At 39.9% G+C, this 17566-nt stretch overlaps 1 protein-coding gene across 1 annotated transcript in view; it reads left to right on the forward strand.

Moving 5' to 3' along the window:
* Positions 1–17566, forward strand: part of CSPG4 (chondroitin sulfate proteoglycan 4) — a 229001-nt gene that overhangs the window by 156907 nt on the left and 54528 nt on the right. Inside the window, exons 2-3 of the mRNA XM_073652795.1 lie at positions 6589–6740; positions 11340–14897. Of these exons, the coding sequence (XP_073508896.1) occupies positions 6589–6740; positions 11340–14897 (3710 nt within the window). The remainder of the gene's footprint in view (positions 1–6588; positions 6741–11339; positions 14898–17566) is intronic.

Here is a 17566-nt window from a genome sequence, read left to right on the forward strand (position 1 = left end):
CAAACCTGCCCACCAAATGATGGAAAATATCATTTATGAAATGCTGGAACACCGCAGGTGCATTCGTCAGATCGAAAGGCCATAACCAGACTCTCGAAATGCCCCTCAGGGATATTGGACGCTGTTTTCCATTCATCCCCTTCTCTGATTCTAACCAGTTTGTAGGCTCCCCTTAAATCCAACTTGGAGAACACCTTAGCCCCCACAACCTGGCTGAACAAATCTGGAATCAGAGGAAGAGGGTATGGATCTTGGATGGTAATTTGATTCAATTCCCGGAAATCTAAACAGGGACATAGACTGCCATCTTTCTTCTTCACGAAGAAGAACCCTGCCGCCACGGGGTCTGAAGGTCTGATATGTCTCTTCTCCAGACTTTCCGCAATGAAATCCTTCATGGCTTGTCTCTCAGAGCCAGAAAGATTATACATATTATAAAGATTATACAGTCTGGACTTTGGTAGTTTAGCTCCAGGGGTCAGGTTAATAGGACAGTTACATGCATGATGGGGAGGCAAATCCTGACACCCCCTCTCAGAAAAAACGTCCTCAAAACCAGACAAAAATGTAGGTAAGGTCTCTGTAGAGACTGTAGAAAGGGAAATGTTTAAACAGTTCTCATGGCAGTAATCTCCCTATTCAATGATCTCTCTGGATTGCCAATCCACTATCGGATTATGTTTCACCAATTCACCAACCAGTGTAGACCCAGTACAATTGGAGTGGGAAGATAGCAAGGAATTATCTGACAATGAACAGACCCCACCCTCAGTCTTACATTATGTACAATCTTTCTATGAAAGTGGCGCTGAGTCGATGGCAAAAGCAAGTAAGCCCATGAGTTCATACAAACTCAGCATTAACCATACTAACTCCAGCTCCACTGTCTACAAACACAGAAATTTTCTTAGTCCTGCTCTCTAGCACCACCTCTGCTGTCAGGTCAAACCGAGAACTGCAGGTTGATGACAAACACACACCTTGATTATCCAACTCCAGACTACCAAGGGTTAATCGAGTTTTATTTTGCTTAGGAATAGAGGGACAGGCACCAATAAAATGTCCCTTTTTTCCACAAAAAAAACACACGCCCTTTTTTTTTCGGATCCCAGGGGAAACATAGGATGCAGAGGCACCCCCTAACTGCATGGGTTCTTCCACCTGCTCCAGTACTGGTTCACCCCAGACTGCTTGCCTAGAAAAGGGACATTACCCCAAAATGAGGGCTCCGGAGAAGGTGGTCTCACCCACCTATCCTGAAGGCGTCTATCAACATGTATAGCCAAAGACATGGCAGCCTTCAAGGACTCTGGGGTTTCATACACTGCCAAGGCATCTTTCAACCTTTCAGTAAGGCTCTGACAAAATTGGCTTCTAAGAGCCATGTCATTCCATTTGGTATCAGTTGCCCATCTGCGGAATTCGGAGCTATACGTCTCCACTGACCAATTCCCCTGCTGAAGGCGATGCAGCGTGGACTCCGCCAAGGAGATTCGATCAGGATCATCATAGATGAGGGCTATAGCCCTGAAAAACCCCTCCACAGACTGGAGGCAAACAGAACCCTGCGGCAAAGAGAAAGCCCAGGATTGAGGATCTCCTTGCAACAGTGAGATCACAATCCCCACTCGCTGCTTCTCATCTCCAGAAGAGTAAGGACGAAGTTTAAAATACAATTTACAAGCTTCTTTGAACACAAAAAAACTTGTCCCTACCTCCTGAAAACCTGTCCGGGAGGGCAACCTTGGGCTCAAACTAGACCAGCCTACCCACAGATATAGCTGACATTCCAGTGTCAAACACACCCTGGAGGTGACCACCCGCAATTTCAATATATAAATAAGATTTTTGAGGTCCTGCTTGGTAAATCAAAGGTGCACGTCCTGGTCTAGAAGTCTCCATATTTATTTCTATGGATCCATGTGGTTTCATAACCCAAGTTGGAAACTTTAGATATGACCGTGGTCCTAGGAATCCAAAGGATCCAGTTGTACTAGTCTGAAGTTCTGAGTGACACAAATCCCATTGTCCATGAAACTCTACTTGAGGAAAAGAACCAGAAAGTAAATCCATTTGATCAAACTTAGCTTCCATGATACAGCCATGAAATGTAGGAATATTTTCCAAAAGATCTGGAGTATTATTTCCACCAATTCCACCAAGCAAAATACTGTGGTATGTGAAAAGCTTCTGTTTGGTCCATGAGAGAGCCAAAATATTAGTGAAGTTGTCCAGTGTTAAAGTCATCTGAGACTCCGCAACCTGTAAATCTATTCTGTGGGTCTCACTATTTTTTAGAACAATCCATTTTGGCAAGGTCAGAATGGTTTCTTCTGTGCCTCTTTTCAAACGAGTCTGAAAAATAATAAAAAAATAAAACATTTCAGCTAATTGTATGTCACTTTTTATTGATTAACAAATACTTTTCTGTGAATAATGTAGCATGGAGTTTCAAAAGAATTACTCCTCTGTATACTATAAGAATATATGCACACATAGATTTTAGGGTTCCCATCTTTTCCCTATACTTTCGACTGTAAACAGCAGGCAGCTTGTAAAATGACATGCTACTTTCTCTTATCTCCTTCACGGTTTGTGAAACCTGAAGCAGTTAAAAGAAAAGACTGAGCATGTGTACAGCAATATTGTTTTTAAATTTCTGCGCATTAAGTTAATTTTTGCATTGCTTTTTCAGGCAGATTCCACGTGGAATCCGACTGATAATGACGAGGTGTGAACATACCCTTAAAGCTCCACAAAAGTGGTGCGTTTCCTGAAGTGGTTTCCACTGGAAAACAAGTTGTTTTTTACTGCCTCAAAAAAAAAATAATTATGTGTGCACATTCTCTAATTTGGGCCTTTTGGGTACACGAGTGCAGGCAAAAGTGGCCCAGAAGAAACTATCAAATCGTCTTTAGTTAAGGTTTCAAAGCTGCATTGGAAGAATTAAATCTGATGGCTGCTATGAGCAGCAGCTCCACTTTTTCTGAACTAGTTTTTATACTCATGAATCGAAGTATTTAATAAAAAAAGTTTTGGGAAGAGCCACCAATTACATTTTTGTTTTAAAAGGAAAATCAAAATTCTATTACTTAATTATACTGTGTAGTGAATGATTTTAATGCACTGATACAATGTTAAAAAAATCGAGGGACTCACCGGGTAAACTCATGTGACCACATATTTCAGTGGGTTATAAATTTACATGGCATTGGACTAGATGTGAATGATATGTATAAAACAATATGTCAATGCCAGGGTTCGAAGCGAGTTTTTGGAACCCATGAAAAATACCACTGTTCATTTTCCCTTTGCCAGTTATGTACATGTAGATTTCACATATTTTCCATGGACCTAGAGTGATATTATGTCTGCTATACTTTTGTTGGCCTGAAGTGGTTAAGTGGTTCCTGTGGTGCTTGTAGAGTGATGAAGTAAGGAATATTATTGTCACTTGCTCATAATGGCCATGGGATGTTACAGGTTAACAATATATACAATTCCAGGCTGGATTCATGTCATTCCATTTGGTATCAGTTGCCCATCTGCGGAATTCGGAGCTATACGTCTCCACTGACCAATTCCCCTGCTGAAGGCGATGCAGCGTGGACTCAGCCAAGGAGATTCGATCAGGATCATCATAGATGAGGGCTATAGCCCTGAAAAACCCCTCCACAGACTGGAGGCAAACAGAACCCTGCGGCAAAGAGAAAGCCCAGGATTGTGGATCTCCTTGCAACAGTGAGATCACAATCCCCACTCGCTGCTTCTCATCTCCAGAAGAGTAAGGACGAAGTTTAAAATACAATTTGCAAGCTTCTTTGAACACGAAAAAACTTGTCCCTACCTCCTGAAAACCTGTCCAGGAGGGCAACCTTGGGCTCAAACTAGACCAGCCTACCCACAGATACCCCAACATTAGGGACCTGCAGCTGCTGTTTCTGCTGCTGAACCTCAGAGCGGAGGTCAGTCACCTCCAGAGACAGCTTGTGCAGCTGCCTGCCAGCATTGCAACGGGATCCATGAACCAAAGGAGAGAGAAATAAAAACCACACCCCAAAAAAATACCACACACACAAATAAAACTACGTGTCAGGTTTTTTTTTTCTTATTTATGCACGGCCAGTGATAATGTCACGCAAGGTGAGGGAAAGACCTAAGTGCAACACGAAGGGAAGAGGGGGAGGAAGCCCAAACACTAGGGGAGTGGAGACCCCTAGGCAGATCTAATATCATCCTGCCTACCCTATCGTCCCTATATAGGTTCCACTACTATCGCCAAGCAGGAACCTATGCCCTGAATGTCCCTAGAGCTTGGCCCTAGATAGGGAGGGGACAGGGTGAGCATTAGTCATGCCCCACTAAAAACTAAAGACAACAAGGTAGACAAACAAAGGGGATACACTTAGCTTGAGCAGACACCAGAGAGATAATGCCAACTGTCCTCAAAGGGCACCAGAGAAGAAATTAGCCGACTGCTAGTGCTCCAAGCCTGCACAGAGGTACATAGAACTAACACCGGTGACTCTCTGGAGAAACTGAGACTATTTAACTACCCAGAAAGGGTGTGTCAAACAGCAGCAGAAGGTGGAGTTCTCTGCTGGGTCCTAAAGGAAGAAGGCTATAACTATACTACAGAGATGAGGGAATCAAGAAGGTGTCTGCAATGCCAAGAGCAGTGACCTTCTACAGCTGGCTCCAGAGCGACTGTCTGTCACATCTGACACACCCATGACAGAGAGGGAGCCAGAGACTTTATATCCACAGCTCCCATTCGGGACATTCCTCCACAGGATTGGGAAAGATGGGGGAAGGTAGTCCTTCACTGTTCAACTAACCTGCATGTTCGTCCTAAATTGTTTAGATCAGTAAACTGCAGAGGGCTGATGCAATACGTAGTCAGCAGGCATTAACAAATTAACATACAACAAGAGTCAACATACAGTCTCAATGGCTCAATTGAGGTGCCTGAGACACTAACGAGATTAATGCAATGATTGCTTTTGTATTTACCTTTACCAATCTCCTGTCTGGCCTTATGTATATACAAGATCAAGCAGTCTTCCTCTGCTTACTGTCACTGAATGGAAACATTGATTCCAGAGGCTGAACACTTTCCAGGTAAAATTAGTGCACTTAAGCTGACGAGCATGCAAATTTCTAATAAAACACAACAATAAGTTTGACGTAACCAGTGCTCCGTGCTGGAAAAAGTCTGTATCCCTTAGAGCCGTGGATTCCCTTGTACGTGCATTGGTCCAATAGTCTTTAGTACAAGGACAGCTCCTCACACTGTGCAACACTTCTAGACACAGCGCTGGAATAATGCAAACTATGCCTGTCATTCTAGATGGACTAATGTGATCAGTAGCACACTATGAAATGTTTATGTATGCAGTAAAATCTTTGTCATAACATCTGTCTTGTCTTAAAGGACATTCTCAGTTCACTCACAGTCTTCTTATTATATTACACATAGTAGATGAAAGCACTGTGAAAGTACAGGATATTGGCGAACACCATCTGCAGAACACCATGTTATTCTACAATATCAAGACAACTCTTGGATAGAGCACGTTTTAGATTCCATTATACAAAGGCAAAGATTACTTCTAAATTGAATGCTATAATAATAATTACATGGAACGCTAATAAATCAGGATTTAAATAGATTTATTACGCCTGTCAATGATAGGGAGTACACTTTTTACTCTAGTTTTCCATAAGCCTTGCACAATTATTTAGTATATTAAAATTTCTTCAATGCTTTATCCCAAAATGTAAATTTTAAAACACACCTGGCGGTAATGGGAACCAAAGGTATTTTAATGGCATAGTATTCCTCTTTTTGATGCACCATGAGTCAGGGGACCTGATGCCAGAAAAGCGTTGGTGGTATGGATTTTTTTTTATAAATTTGCTGTACCTATTTTAAACAATTTGAAATAACGCAGTGGCGAAATTTTAATATATATTGATTGAGTCGGATTATTCTTTCTTTGGATTTGCAAGGCACGCCAGGACAGGTGGCGAGATTTCAACCACGATTACTTATCTTTGGTGAGCTGGCTATTTTTAGTTTTACAAACCATCACATTGTGCTTTGGCAGGTACAGTTAATTCATTTAGCTTTGAAATTATAAAGTTATTGTATCTCTGTATCATAAGCATTCAATGCATATTTAAGTAGCAATTTTTACAACTAGTTTTCAAGATGTCTGATTGCAGTCTATGAGTTGCTTATATTCGATGGTTAAAAATCTGTCTCTGGTCATGGGATTAGCACAAATGCATAAATATTCATTATACAATAAGTAACCAATATATATGTTTTATTTATTGGTGACATTTCTGTAAGGATTCAGTTATGCATTTACTGGTCTATTTTGTGATACTGGCAGTATACTGTAACTACAGTGGTAGGTAAGTGTAGCACCAGGATTTACATTTTTCCTTTTTTTAGACTCTGTTGTACTCTACTCTGCACATTAACATTTCACATGTATTCATTTTGGAAGGTGTTTCAGGACCATGAGCTTTACTTTTAAACCAGTGATCACTAAGCATGTTTATCCGTTACTCTTACAGGACAAGAGAATTCAGAAGAACCTGACCCCCAGGGAGTTTCAGACATCAGTCTGCATATGACATTTGTGTCATTTCAGAATTCGGGTCTGCTATTCCTCGCTTCTGGAGAATCCCAATACCTACTAGTAGAGCTGGTCAATGGGACAATCAGGGTGAGTCTGTGTACTGTGCGGAGACCTGTTCAGCTTCATTCACAAAACAGGTTTCTGTTCAATTAAATCTGTAGGGAATCATATTTGATACTAAGACTTTACTCGTGTTGAGTCATTTTAGAGATGATCTGTTGTGGCAAATGCTTGTATTCTGCTTTCCTTCCTGGATAAATTGATACCTGCAGAATTCCATGCCCATCCTCAATAAGATATCTCACTATACAGTCCTACAATTAACAAAAACCTAAAGAAATGAATTGGAATATAAGTTGGTATGCACGCAACGTGTAGGCGCATGTTCACACTGGCCACTAAACAGACAAAACCTAAGATAAAAACAAAATGAGCAAATACCCTGCAGTAAATAAATAAATAACAATAGTGCATGAAAATAACATATGGTACTTAGTTACAATTTTGATCAAAAATGTAAAAGCCATCCCACCATGTCAAGGTGACACTCCTACGTTTGTCAACATTTACTTTTTTTGTATTTTATTTTACATTTTTTACCTAGTTTTTTATATTTTGTTTTACATATCATATACTTACAAGTGCTTCTCACTAAATTAGAATATCATCAAAAAGTTAATTTATTTCAGTTCTTCAATACAAAAAGTGAAACTCATATATTATATAGAGTCATTACAAACAGAGTGATGTATTTCAAGTGTTTATGTCTGTTAATGCTGATGATTATGGTTTACAGCCAATGAAAACACAAAAGTCATTATCTCAGTAAATTAGAATAATTAACAAAAAATACCTGCAAAGGCTTCCTAAGCGTTTAAAAAGGTCCCTTAGTCTGTTTCAGTAGGCTCCATAATCATGGGGAAGACTGCTGACTTGACAGATGTCCAGAAGGCAGTCATTGACACACTCCACAAAGAGGGTAAGTCACAAAAGGTCATTGCTAAAGAATCTGGCTGTTCACAGAGTGCTGTATCCAGGCATATTAATGGAAAGTTGAGTGGAAGGAAAAAGTATGGCAGAAAAAGGTGCACAAGCAACCGGGATAACTGCAGCCTTGAAAAGATTGTTAAGAAAGGCCATTCAAAAATTTGGGGGGGATTCACAAGGAGTGGATTGCTGCTGGAGTCATTGCTTCAAGAGGCACCACACACAGACGTATCCAGGACATGAGCTACAAGTGTCGCATTCCTTGTGTCAAGCCACTCATGACCAATAGACAACGCCAGAAGCGTCTTACCTGGGCCAAGGAGAAAAAGACCTGGACTGTTGCTCAGTGGTCCAAGGTGTTGTTTTCAGATGAAAATAAATTTTTCATTTAATTTGGAAATCAAGATCCCAGAGTCTGGAGGAAGCGTGGAGAGGCCACAATCCAAGATGCTCGAGGTCTAGTGTGAAGTTTCCACAATCAGTGATGGTTTGGGGAGCCATGTCATCTGCTGGTGTAGGTCCACTGTGTTTTATCAAGACCAAAGTCAGCGCAGCCGTCTACCAGGAAATTTTAGAGCACTTCATGCTTCCCTCTGCCGACAATCTTTTTGGAGATGGAAATGTCATTCTCCAGCAGGACCTGGCACCTGTCCACACTGCCGAAAGTACCAATACCTGGTTTAAAAACAACAGTATCACTGTGCTTGATTGGCCAGCAAACTCGCCTGACCTTAACCCCATAGAGAATCTATGGGGTATTGTCAGGAGGAAGATGAGAGACACCAGACCCAACAATGCAGACGAGCTGAAGGCTGCTATCAAAGCAACCTGGGCTTCCATAACACCTCAGCAGTGCCACAGGCTGATCGCCTCCATGCCACGCCGAATTGATGCAGTAATTGATGCAAAAGGAGCCCCGACCAAGTATTGAGGGCATTTACTGAACATACATTTCAGTAGGCCAACATTTCAGATTTTAAAAATTATTTTTCAAGCTGGTGTTATAAAGTATTCTAATTTACTGAGATAATGACTTTTGTGTTTTCATTGGCTGTAAACCATAATCATCAACATTAACAGAACTAAACACATGAAATAGATCACTCTGTTTGTAATGACTCGATATAATATGAATTTCACTTTTTGTATTGAAGAACTGAAATAAATTAACTTTTTAATGATATTCTAATTTAGTGAGAAGCACTTATATATGCTTCCCAAGGGGGTCATAAAAGACCTTTGAGGTCATTTACACATTACATATATTTTTCTGTATAGCAGTTTTTCCCTATAAATGAACCAGTCTAGATGGCAGAAGGAAAGAAGTTAAATCCGCGCCATGCATTCACAATGGCACAAGTTTAATATCATTATCCTGACAAAACAGCTACTGAGACAAAATATGAAATACAACAATAAAAGCTAAGCATTACTGCATTGTAATGCCTCAGGGAATAACTTGTATTGGGCATGTCTAAATCCAACATGCCCCATCCTTCTGTTGCTCGACTTCTGCCAGCTTTAGTTACAGAAAACACTGAACTCACTAAATATACCTTTAAGAGCTACTGAAAACAAACAAAAGAACAGATGGTAAATGGCTTCTGTGATATTAACAGGTACAGATGTAGCGGAGCATAATGAGTCATAATATCATGTGTTATATGTGCATTTTACATACTTTTTTGGGTCATCTTACTATATTACCATAATACAGAGCTCTGCTGCATCTGTATATAGAACCATGAAGCTGTTATAAACACATCCCAGAAAAGAACATTTATCTCTGAAGCAACAAAAACACAGGCAACAAAAAAAGGATATTACCAGGGGGGAAATCCTAACAAAACACACTGCTTCTTGTGGGAACCATATGAGGAAAATACACCCATTCACAATGTCTGAAATGCTTCTATTCCTGAAGATGTGCTTGCTCACTGAGATGCACAAACACAAACTTCCGCTATAAATCAGTTTGTTCCTTGAATCTTAATTAAGACCAAATGTAGGATACAGAAATTGTCCTCAGCTGCCCCCATCTGTCCATATACATGTGTACACACATTTCTTCCTATAAGTTTCCTACCAGGGAAGCTAAACACAACAGCGGGTCTCATTCTAATAATATGTGCTCATTAATTAAAATGGTTGTCTACTGAAAACAGTGAGAATTCGGCTTTCATTGTGCCAGAGGGTAAAGAGTATTGCAGCGGGGTTTCCTGATATCCAGAAACCATCTTCTTTAATGTAGAAAAAAATTAGGTAAATAATAAAATTCCACATAGAGAAGTTGTATAAATCTCTATGCAGAGAGCGCCCCCTATAGGAGGGTGCAGGCAAATTGAATTGTATTATTTATCTGCGGTGAGTTAAGGAAAGATGATTTGCAGCTATCAGAATCTCTATATAAAGATCCCTATAAGGAATTCTAGACCAACTTATATACCATTTAACTTTATAGCTTTCTACCCAAGATCACTATTCTACACTCTTAACCATCTAGAAGTTCAGGTATTAGAGGGGTTATCGGGGATTTTATTTAAATTGGGCAAAAAGTAGAGAATATTACCACTTCAGGAAATGGACCACTTTTGTGGAGTTTAAGGCTGTGTGCCCACGTAGCGTTTTTCAAGCGTATATGCTGCGGAATTTCCGCAGCGTAAACGCTTGAAAAACGCATGTATATCCGCACCCCATGGTCCCCAATGGCATTCCGCAATGTCAATGCCCATGCTGCGGATTTTTCCACAGCGTATATGCTGCGGTCAAAAATCCGCAGCATGTTCATTAATTTTGCGGAAGCGCAGCGGAATCAATGTGCGGATGGTACCCAAGTCTGGATGAGAGGAGACTCTCATCCAGACCTGGGTACCAAAGAACCTGTAAAAAAAAGAATAAAATAAAGTTTATACTTATCTTCTGATGTTTTCCCTCCGTCGCGCTGTTGTCTGAAGGACCTGCCACGTCATTGAGTCATGTGACCCACCACATGACTCAATGACGTCACCGCAGGTCCTGCACACAACAGCGTGAGCCGCTCAAGACTCCGGACGGGGCAGAGAATGCATCGGAAGGTGAGTATAAAGTTTATTTTTTATTTTTTACCATTCTGAACAAGTTGTCAAGCACTTTTCCAAGTGATGCTTGGAGAAGTGCTTGATAACCCGCATGCGGAAATGCATGCAAAGACGCCTCACAAACGCTTCTACCTGGCGGGAAAACCGCATGTAATATCCGCATGCGATTTTCCCGCCAGGGAGAAGCGTAAAAAATATGCTTCAGGTCCGCAACGTGGGCACATAGCCTTAAGGGTATGTTCACACCTCGTCATTATCAGTCGGATTCCACGTGGAATCTGCCTGAAAAAGCAATGCAAAAATTAACTTAATGCGCAGAAATTTAAAAACAATATTGATGTACACATGCTCAGTCTTCTCTTTTAACTGCTTCAGGTTTCACAAACCGTGAAGGAGATAAGAGAAAGTAGCATGTCATTTTACAAGCCGCCCGCTGTTTACAGTCGAAAGTATAGGGAAAAGATGGGAACCCTAAAATCTATGTGTGCATATATTCTTATAGTATACAGAGGAGTAATTCTTTTGAAACTCCATGCTACATTATTCACAGAAAAGTATTTGTTAATCAATAAAAAGTGACATACAATTAACTGAAATGTTTTATTTTTTTATTATTTTTCAGACTCGTTTGAAAAGAGGCACAGAAGAAACCATTCTGACCTTGCCAAAATGGATTGTTCTAAAAAATAGTGAGACCCACAGAATAGATTTACAGGTTGCGGAGTCTCAGATGACTTTAACACTGGACAACTTCACTAATATTTTGGATCTCTCATGGACCAAACAGAAGCTTTTCACATACCACAGTATTTTGCTTGGTGGAATTGGTGGAAATAATACTCCAGATCTTTTGGAAAATATTCCTACATTTCATGGCTGTATCATGGAAGCTAAGTTTGATCAAATGGATTTACTTTCTGGTTCTTTTCCTCAAGTAGAGTTTCATGGACAATGGGATTTGTGTCACTCAGAACTTCAGACTAGTACAACTGGATCCTTTGGATTCCTAGGACCACGGTCATATCTAAAGTTTCCAACTTGGGTTATGAAACCACATGGATCCATAGAAATAACTATGGAGACTTCTAGACCAGGACGTGCACCTTTGATTTACCAAGCAGGACCTCAAAAATCTTACTTATATATTGAAATTGCGGGTGGTCACCTCCAGGGTGTATTTGACACTGGAATGTCAGCTATAAAATTTCAAAACATGGTGTACATTAGTGACGGCCAGATCCATACTATTCAAATTTCTGTGGACAGTTCCAATATACAGCTGACTGTGGATAAAACTTCCATTCAAATCTCTCTTAATAGTATACGTCAAAAGTGGAATTTCCATGGTGATCTTTATCTTGGTGGTGTGGATGACGTTACTTTAGCAAAGATGCGGGAAGGTCCTCTTGGTAACATTTTCATAGATGATATGGAGTATAAATCTTTTTCTGGATGCATTATGAACTTAAGAATTAACGCTAAAGATATAAAAATACAGGATGCTTTGATAAGTAAAGATATAATTAATGGTTGTCAGGAATATGATGACTATGCAGAATATGAAGACTATATCACTACCATCATTTCCACCACAACTGCTCCAACATTTTTTGAGAATCTTTTTGACATTTGCAAGTTGGAGCCCAATAAAGCCAAAACAATATTTCTTCTGAACCCTAAACCCATAACTGTAGCCAAGGGAGGATTTGCAGTTCTTGAATGGAGACATGTTAACCCAACAATTGACTTGGAAAAAGCTGGTTTACGTCAATCTCAGCTGGTTTTTAGTATAGTTGGCAGCACTCAACATGGCCAGTTGGAGCTTGGGATACCAGGAGGTGAAACCAGAAAAAAATTTACATTGCTGGATATCAGCAGTCACAGAGTGCGATACATCCATGATGGGTCAGAGTCATATAAAGACCAACTAAATCTGGAGATGTCGTTAGCCAGTGGAATAAATGTCCCTGAGTGTCTAAGAAAGGCCCAGCTTTTCAACCTTACAATAAATATTTCTCCTTCTATTGCTACACCTGTTATTCAATTTCCTAGAGGAAACACATTTTGGATTTTGCCTTATGGACGGAAGGTTTTATCAGTGGATGATATCAAGATTACAGACTCAGATACACCGTGTGACTTGCTCACAGTTTATGTTACTGGTAATTATGAGCAAGGACAATTTGAAATTCAGGGCAAGCTTGGAGAATCTGTTCATCAATTCTCCTGCAAGGATTTGGAAACAGGTCGAGTAATGTTTGTACATAAGTCTGGACATGAGTCACATCTCACAATACAGGCCAGTGATGGAACTTCAAGAAGTCCTCCAGAGCTTGTCAACTTTTTAATAGTGGCGCCTTTAATAAATACGAGTCAGAATGCTGTTGTTGTACACCAGGGAACATCTGCGTTAATCACACCTTCCAACCTACCTGTAGTCACCAATGCGGATGAATTGGGAATGGAAATTACCTATCAACTGCTTGATATCCCCAGGCTAGGTATGTTACAAACACTAGTACCTGGAGAAGGTTGGAAAGTAACAGATACCTTCAAACAAGATGATCTGGAAAGGTCTGGTGTAAGGTATCTCAGTGCTGATTCAGAACTTCAAGAAGAGGAGTTAAGTGAAGACATGAAAATTCAACTAAAGCTAGGTACACAAGTAGTGAGTAATAACACATTTAAGGTCAAAGTAAAAAAGTCAAGTTTACAGATGATGAGGATGATTCCTATAAAGGTAGGAAAGAAGCGAGAAGTCAACTTCACAGACAAACATTTGCAAGTGGATACAATCATGAATGATCAAGAACTAGCATCATTCATATACTTTATTATTCAATCCCCACGGAAGGGAAATTTGCTGTTGGATGGAAGGAGAATAATGGAAGGATCCCGTTTTACCCAGGAAGATGTGAACAATAGGCATGTCAGCTATACAGCTACAGTGCGAAATACCATAGAGATGGAGGACCAGTTTCAATTCCAAGTGTTACATAACAGCAAGAACTCCCCAGTCTTTACATACAAGATTGTAATTGGTGCAGATCCAGATGCTCCACAACTTACTAATCAACTACTGCATGTACTAGAAGGTGAATCAGGACTTATAACCCAAGATCACCTTTTTATAAAAAGCAGCAGAAGCACCAATTTTATTTATGAAGTAATTGATGGACCTCAACATGGAATGTTAATTCGAAAGGGAAGTCCTCAGTCAGGTCAAGAAGAAGGAATAGCAGAGTTTAGTAATGATGACATTCTTGAGGGTCTTCTCTTTTACAAGCATGATGGTTCAGAGACCACTGAGGACGATATACCATTTGTAGTTTTTAGGCAGCTTGAGGGAAGTGCTTCAGACACTAGTGGAGAAGGAGAAGAGAAAGAAGAGGAGGTGGTGAGAGATGTTTTCCGTGTATCTATTCAGCCTGTTAATGACAATGCACCTAAACAAATAGTACATAAAGTATTCAATGTCATTCGTGATGGACAGAAGTTGTTGACTACCAATGATATTGCATTTTTAGACACAGATTCGGGTACAACAGACTCACAAATAGTTCTAGTGAGACACGGGGTGTCATTTGGAAGAATCGTATTTGAAGATGAGCCATCACTTGTAGTTATGAGATTTACACAGGATGATATCAGAAGGCACAGAATTCTCTTTGTCCATAGCGGTCCTGACCAAGGTTCAATACAACTACAGGTATCTGATGGACTACATCATCTTACCACTGTTTTAGAAGTTCAGGCATCCGATCCTTATATTCACATTGCCAACATCACTGCACTTAATGTGCTCTCAGGAGGAGAAGGAACTCTGACACCCGCAAACCTTAAGATTGAAACCAACTTGGACTTGCGTACAGAAGATGACATAAAATATTACATCAAAACTAAACCAAGGTGGGGAGAAGTTTTAAAGGAAGAAAAACATGTAGAATCATTTTCACAACAGGATTTAGCAGATGGGTTAGTAGTTTATCGGCACAGTGGAGAAGGAGGAAACAGGGATCATTTCAGGATTTCTGTTGAGGCTAACCAGGTAGTAGCAGTAGGTGACATCAAGGTAGAAGTAATCTCAGATTCCCCACCTGTGCCACTGAATGTGATACATAATGAGAAAGTATATGTCTTTCAAGGTGAAGCAGCAGAAATCAGGAAGGAGTATCTTTTGGTGAGTATTTCTATTTGCATGTTTTATATCAGCATTAAACACAGTATTATTACCTTATATTGGCTCACAGGCCTTCTGCATGTCACTCTCCAGCTGATGATACTAACAAATGCTATTGTGCTTGGCTGACATCAGACATGTCATAGAATTTATTAGAAGCAATTTTACAAAGAAAAAATATACATACTGTAGATGTCAGTATAATTCATGATGTTTCAGTACTTCTAAACCTTGTTCATATTGTCACAACAGACACTGGTTACAGAGCATGTCAGAAAGTAAAAAGAGCTCCTGACACTGGAGTAGTATTCACATGTAAGAATATGACAGTTTGAACAAGGTCTAAGAGGAATGAAATTTAATTTTATATGTGAGCAAATCTACAGCAGACATTTTAATACTTTGCATGAAACTTATCAGAAATAGTTTCTCAAAAGATTTGTTTTCAGTAAAATGATTAAATGGAAAGATCCATTTATGTGTTCATTTACTTATTTTAGTTAGTCATATTGTTTTATCTATCTCACCAGTAGCACAGCAGAAGTGCTATTTAATCGCTCATCCTCTACTTACCAGTCTAAACAGCACAGCTGACAACTGTACTGTGAAAATGATATGTTTCAATACTTTTAGATAAATATATAAATATATATATATATACAGTACAGACCAAAATTTTGGACACACCTTCTCATTTAAAGATTTTTCTGTATTTTCTTGACTATGAAAATTGTACATTCACACTGAAGGCATCAAAACTATGAATTAACACATGTGGAATTATATACTTAACAAAAAAGTGTGAAACAACTGAAAATATGTCTTATATTCTAGGTTCTTCAAAGTAGCCACCTTTTGCTTTGATGACTGCTTTGCACACTCTTGGCATTCTCTTGATGAGCTTCAAGAGGTAGTCACCGGAAATGTTCTTCCAACAATCTTGAAGGAGTCCCCAGAGATGCTTAGCACTTGTTGGCCCTTTGCCTTCACTCTGCGGTCCAGCTCACCCCAAACCATCTCGATTGGGTTCAGGTCTGGTGACTGTGGAGGCCAGGTCATCTGGCGTAGCACCCCATCACTCTCCTTCTTGGTCAAATAGCCCTTACACAGCCTGGAGGTGTGTTTGAGGTCATTGTCCTGTTGAAAAATAAATGATGGTCCAACTAAACGCAAACCGGATGGAATAGCATGCCGCTGCAAGATGCTGTGGTAGCCATGCTGGTTCAGTATGCCTTCAATTTTGAATAAATCCCCAACAGTGTCACCAGCAAAGCACCCCCACACCATCACACCTTCTCCTCCATGCTTCACGGTGGGAACCAGGCATGTAGAGTCCATCCGTTCACCTTTTCTGCATTGCACAAAGACACGGTGGTTGGAACCAAAGATCTCAAATTTGGACTCATCAGACTAAAGCACAGATTTCCACTGGTCTAATGTCCATTCCTTGTGTTCTTTAGCTCAAACAAGTCTTTTCTGCTTGTTGCCTGTCCTTAGCAGTGGTTTCCTAGCAGCTATTTTACCATGAAGGCCTGCTGCACAAAGTCTCCTCTTAACAGTTGTTGTAGAGATGTGTCTGCTGCTAGAACTCTGTGTGGCATTGACCTGGTCTCTAATCTGAGCTGCTGTTAACCTGCGATTTCTGAGGCTGGTGACTCGGATAAACTTATCCTCAGAAGCAGAGGTGACTCTTGGTCTTCCTTTCCTGGGGCGGTCCTCATGTGAGCCAGTTTCTTTGTAGCGCTTGATGGTTTTTGCAACTGCACTTGGGGACACTTTCAAAGTTTTCCCAATTTTTCGCACTGACTGACCTTCATTTCTTAAAGTAATGATGGCCACTCGTTTTTCTTTACTTAGCTGCTTTTTTCTTGCCATAATACAAATTCTAACAGTCTATTCAGTAGGACTATCAGCTGTGTATCCACCAGACTTCTGCACAACACAACTGATGGTCCCAACCCCATTTATAAGGCAAGAAATCCCACTTACTAAACCTGACAGGGCACACCTGTGAAGTGAAAACCATTTCCGGTGACTACCTCTTGAAGCTCATCAAGAGAATGCCAAGAGTGTGCAAAGCAGTCATCAAAGCAAAAGGTGGCTACTTTGAAGAACCTAGAATATAAGACATATTTTCAGTTGTTTCACACTTTTTTTGTTAAGTATACAATTCCACATGTGTTAATTCATAGTTTTGATGCCTTCAGTGTGAATGTACAATATTCAAAGTCATGAAAATACAGAAAAATCTTTAAATGAGAGGGTGTGTCCAAACTTTTGGTCTGTACTGTATATGTATATATATATATATATATATATGTATATATATATATATATATTTGTGTCTGTTGTGGTCAATTTTTCAGATTGACCCATGTTTTGGTTTTCACAAAGTATGCTGCTTCAGTGTTTTTAGATCTTTTAGTGAGTTATTTCTATGGTTGCTGAAGTACACTTATCAGCATTTCATGTGTTTTTAAACTTTTACTGACAGATACATCAAATTTGTGTAAAGACTCAATATTTACAGTGATGACCCTTATTTTTCAAAACATCTGCCCTTTGCCCTGACAGCTGGATCTCAGCTTCTGGGCCAAATGATGACTGATGACAACCCATTCTTACCTAATCTGTGTTTGGAATGTATCACAATTTCTGTGTTTTTGTTT

Source organism: Phyllobates terribilis, unplaced genomic scaffold (genome assembly GCF_046119375.1).
Source record: "Phyllobates terribilis strain yellow unplaced genomic scaffold, ASM4611937v1 Scaffold_11__3_contigs__length_659146591, whole genome shotgun sequence".
Taxonomy (NCBI): domain Eukaryota; kingdom Metazoa; phylum Chordata; class Amphibia; order Anura; family Dendrobatidae; genus Phyllobates; species Phyllobates terribilis.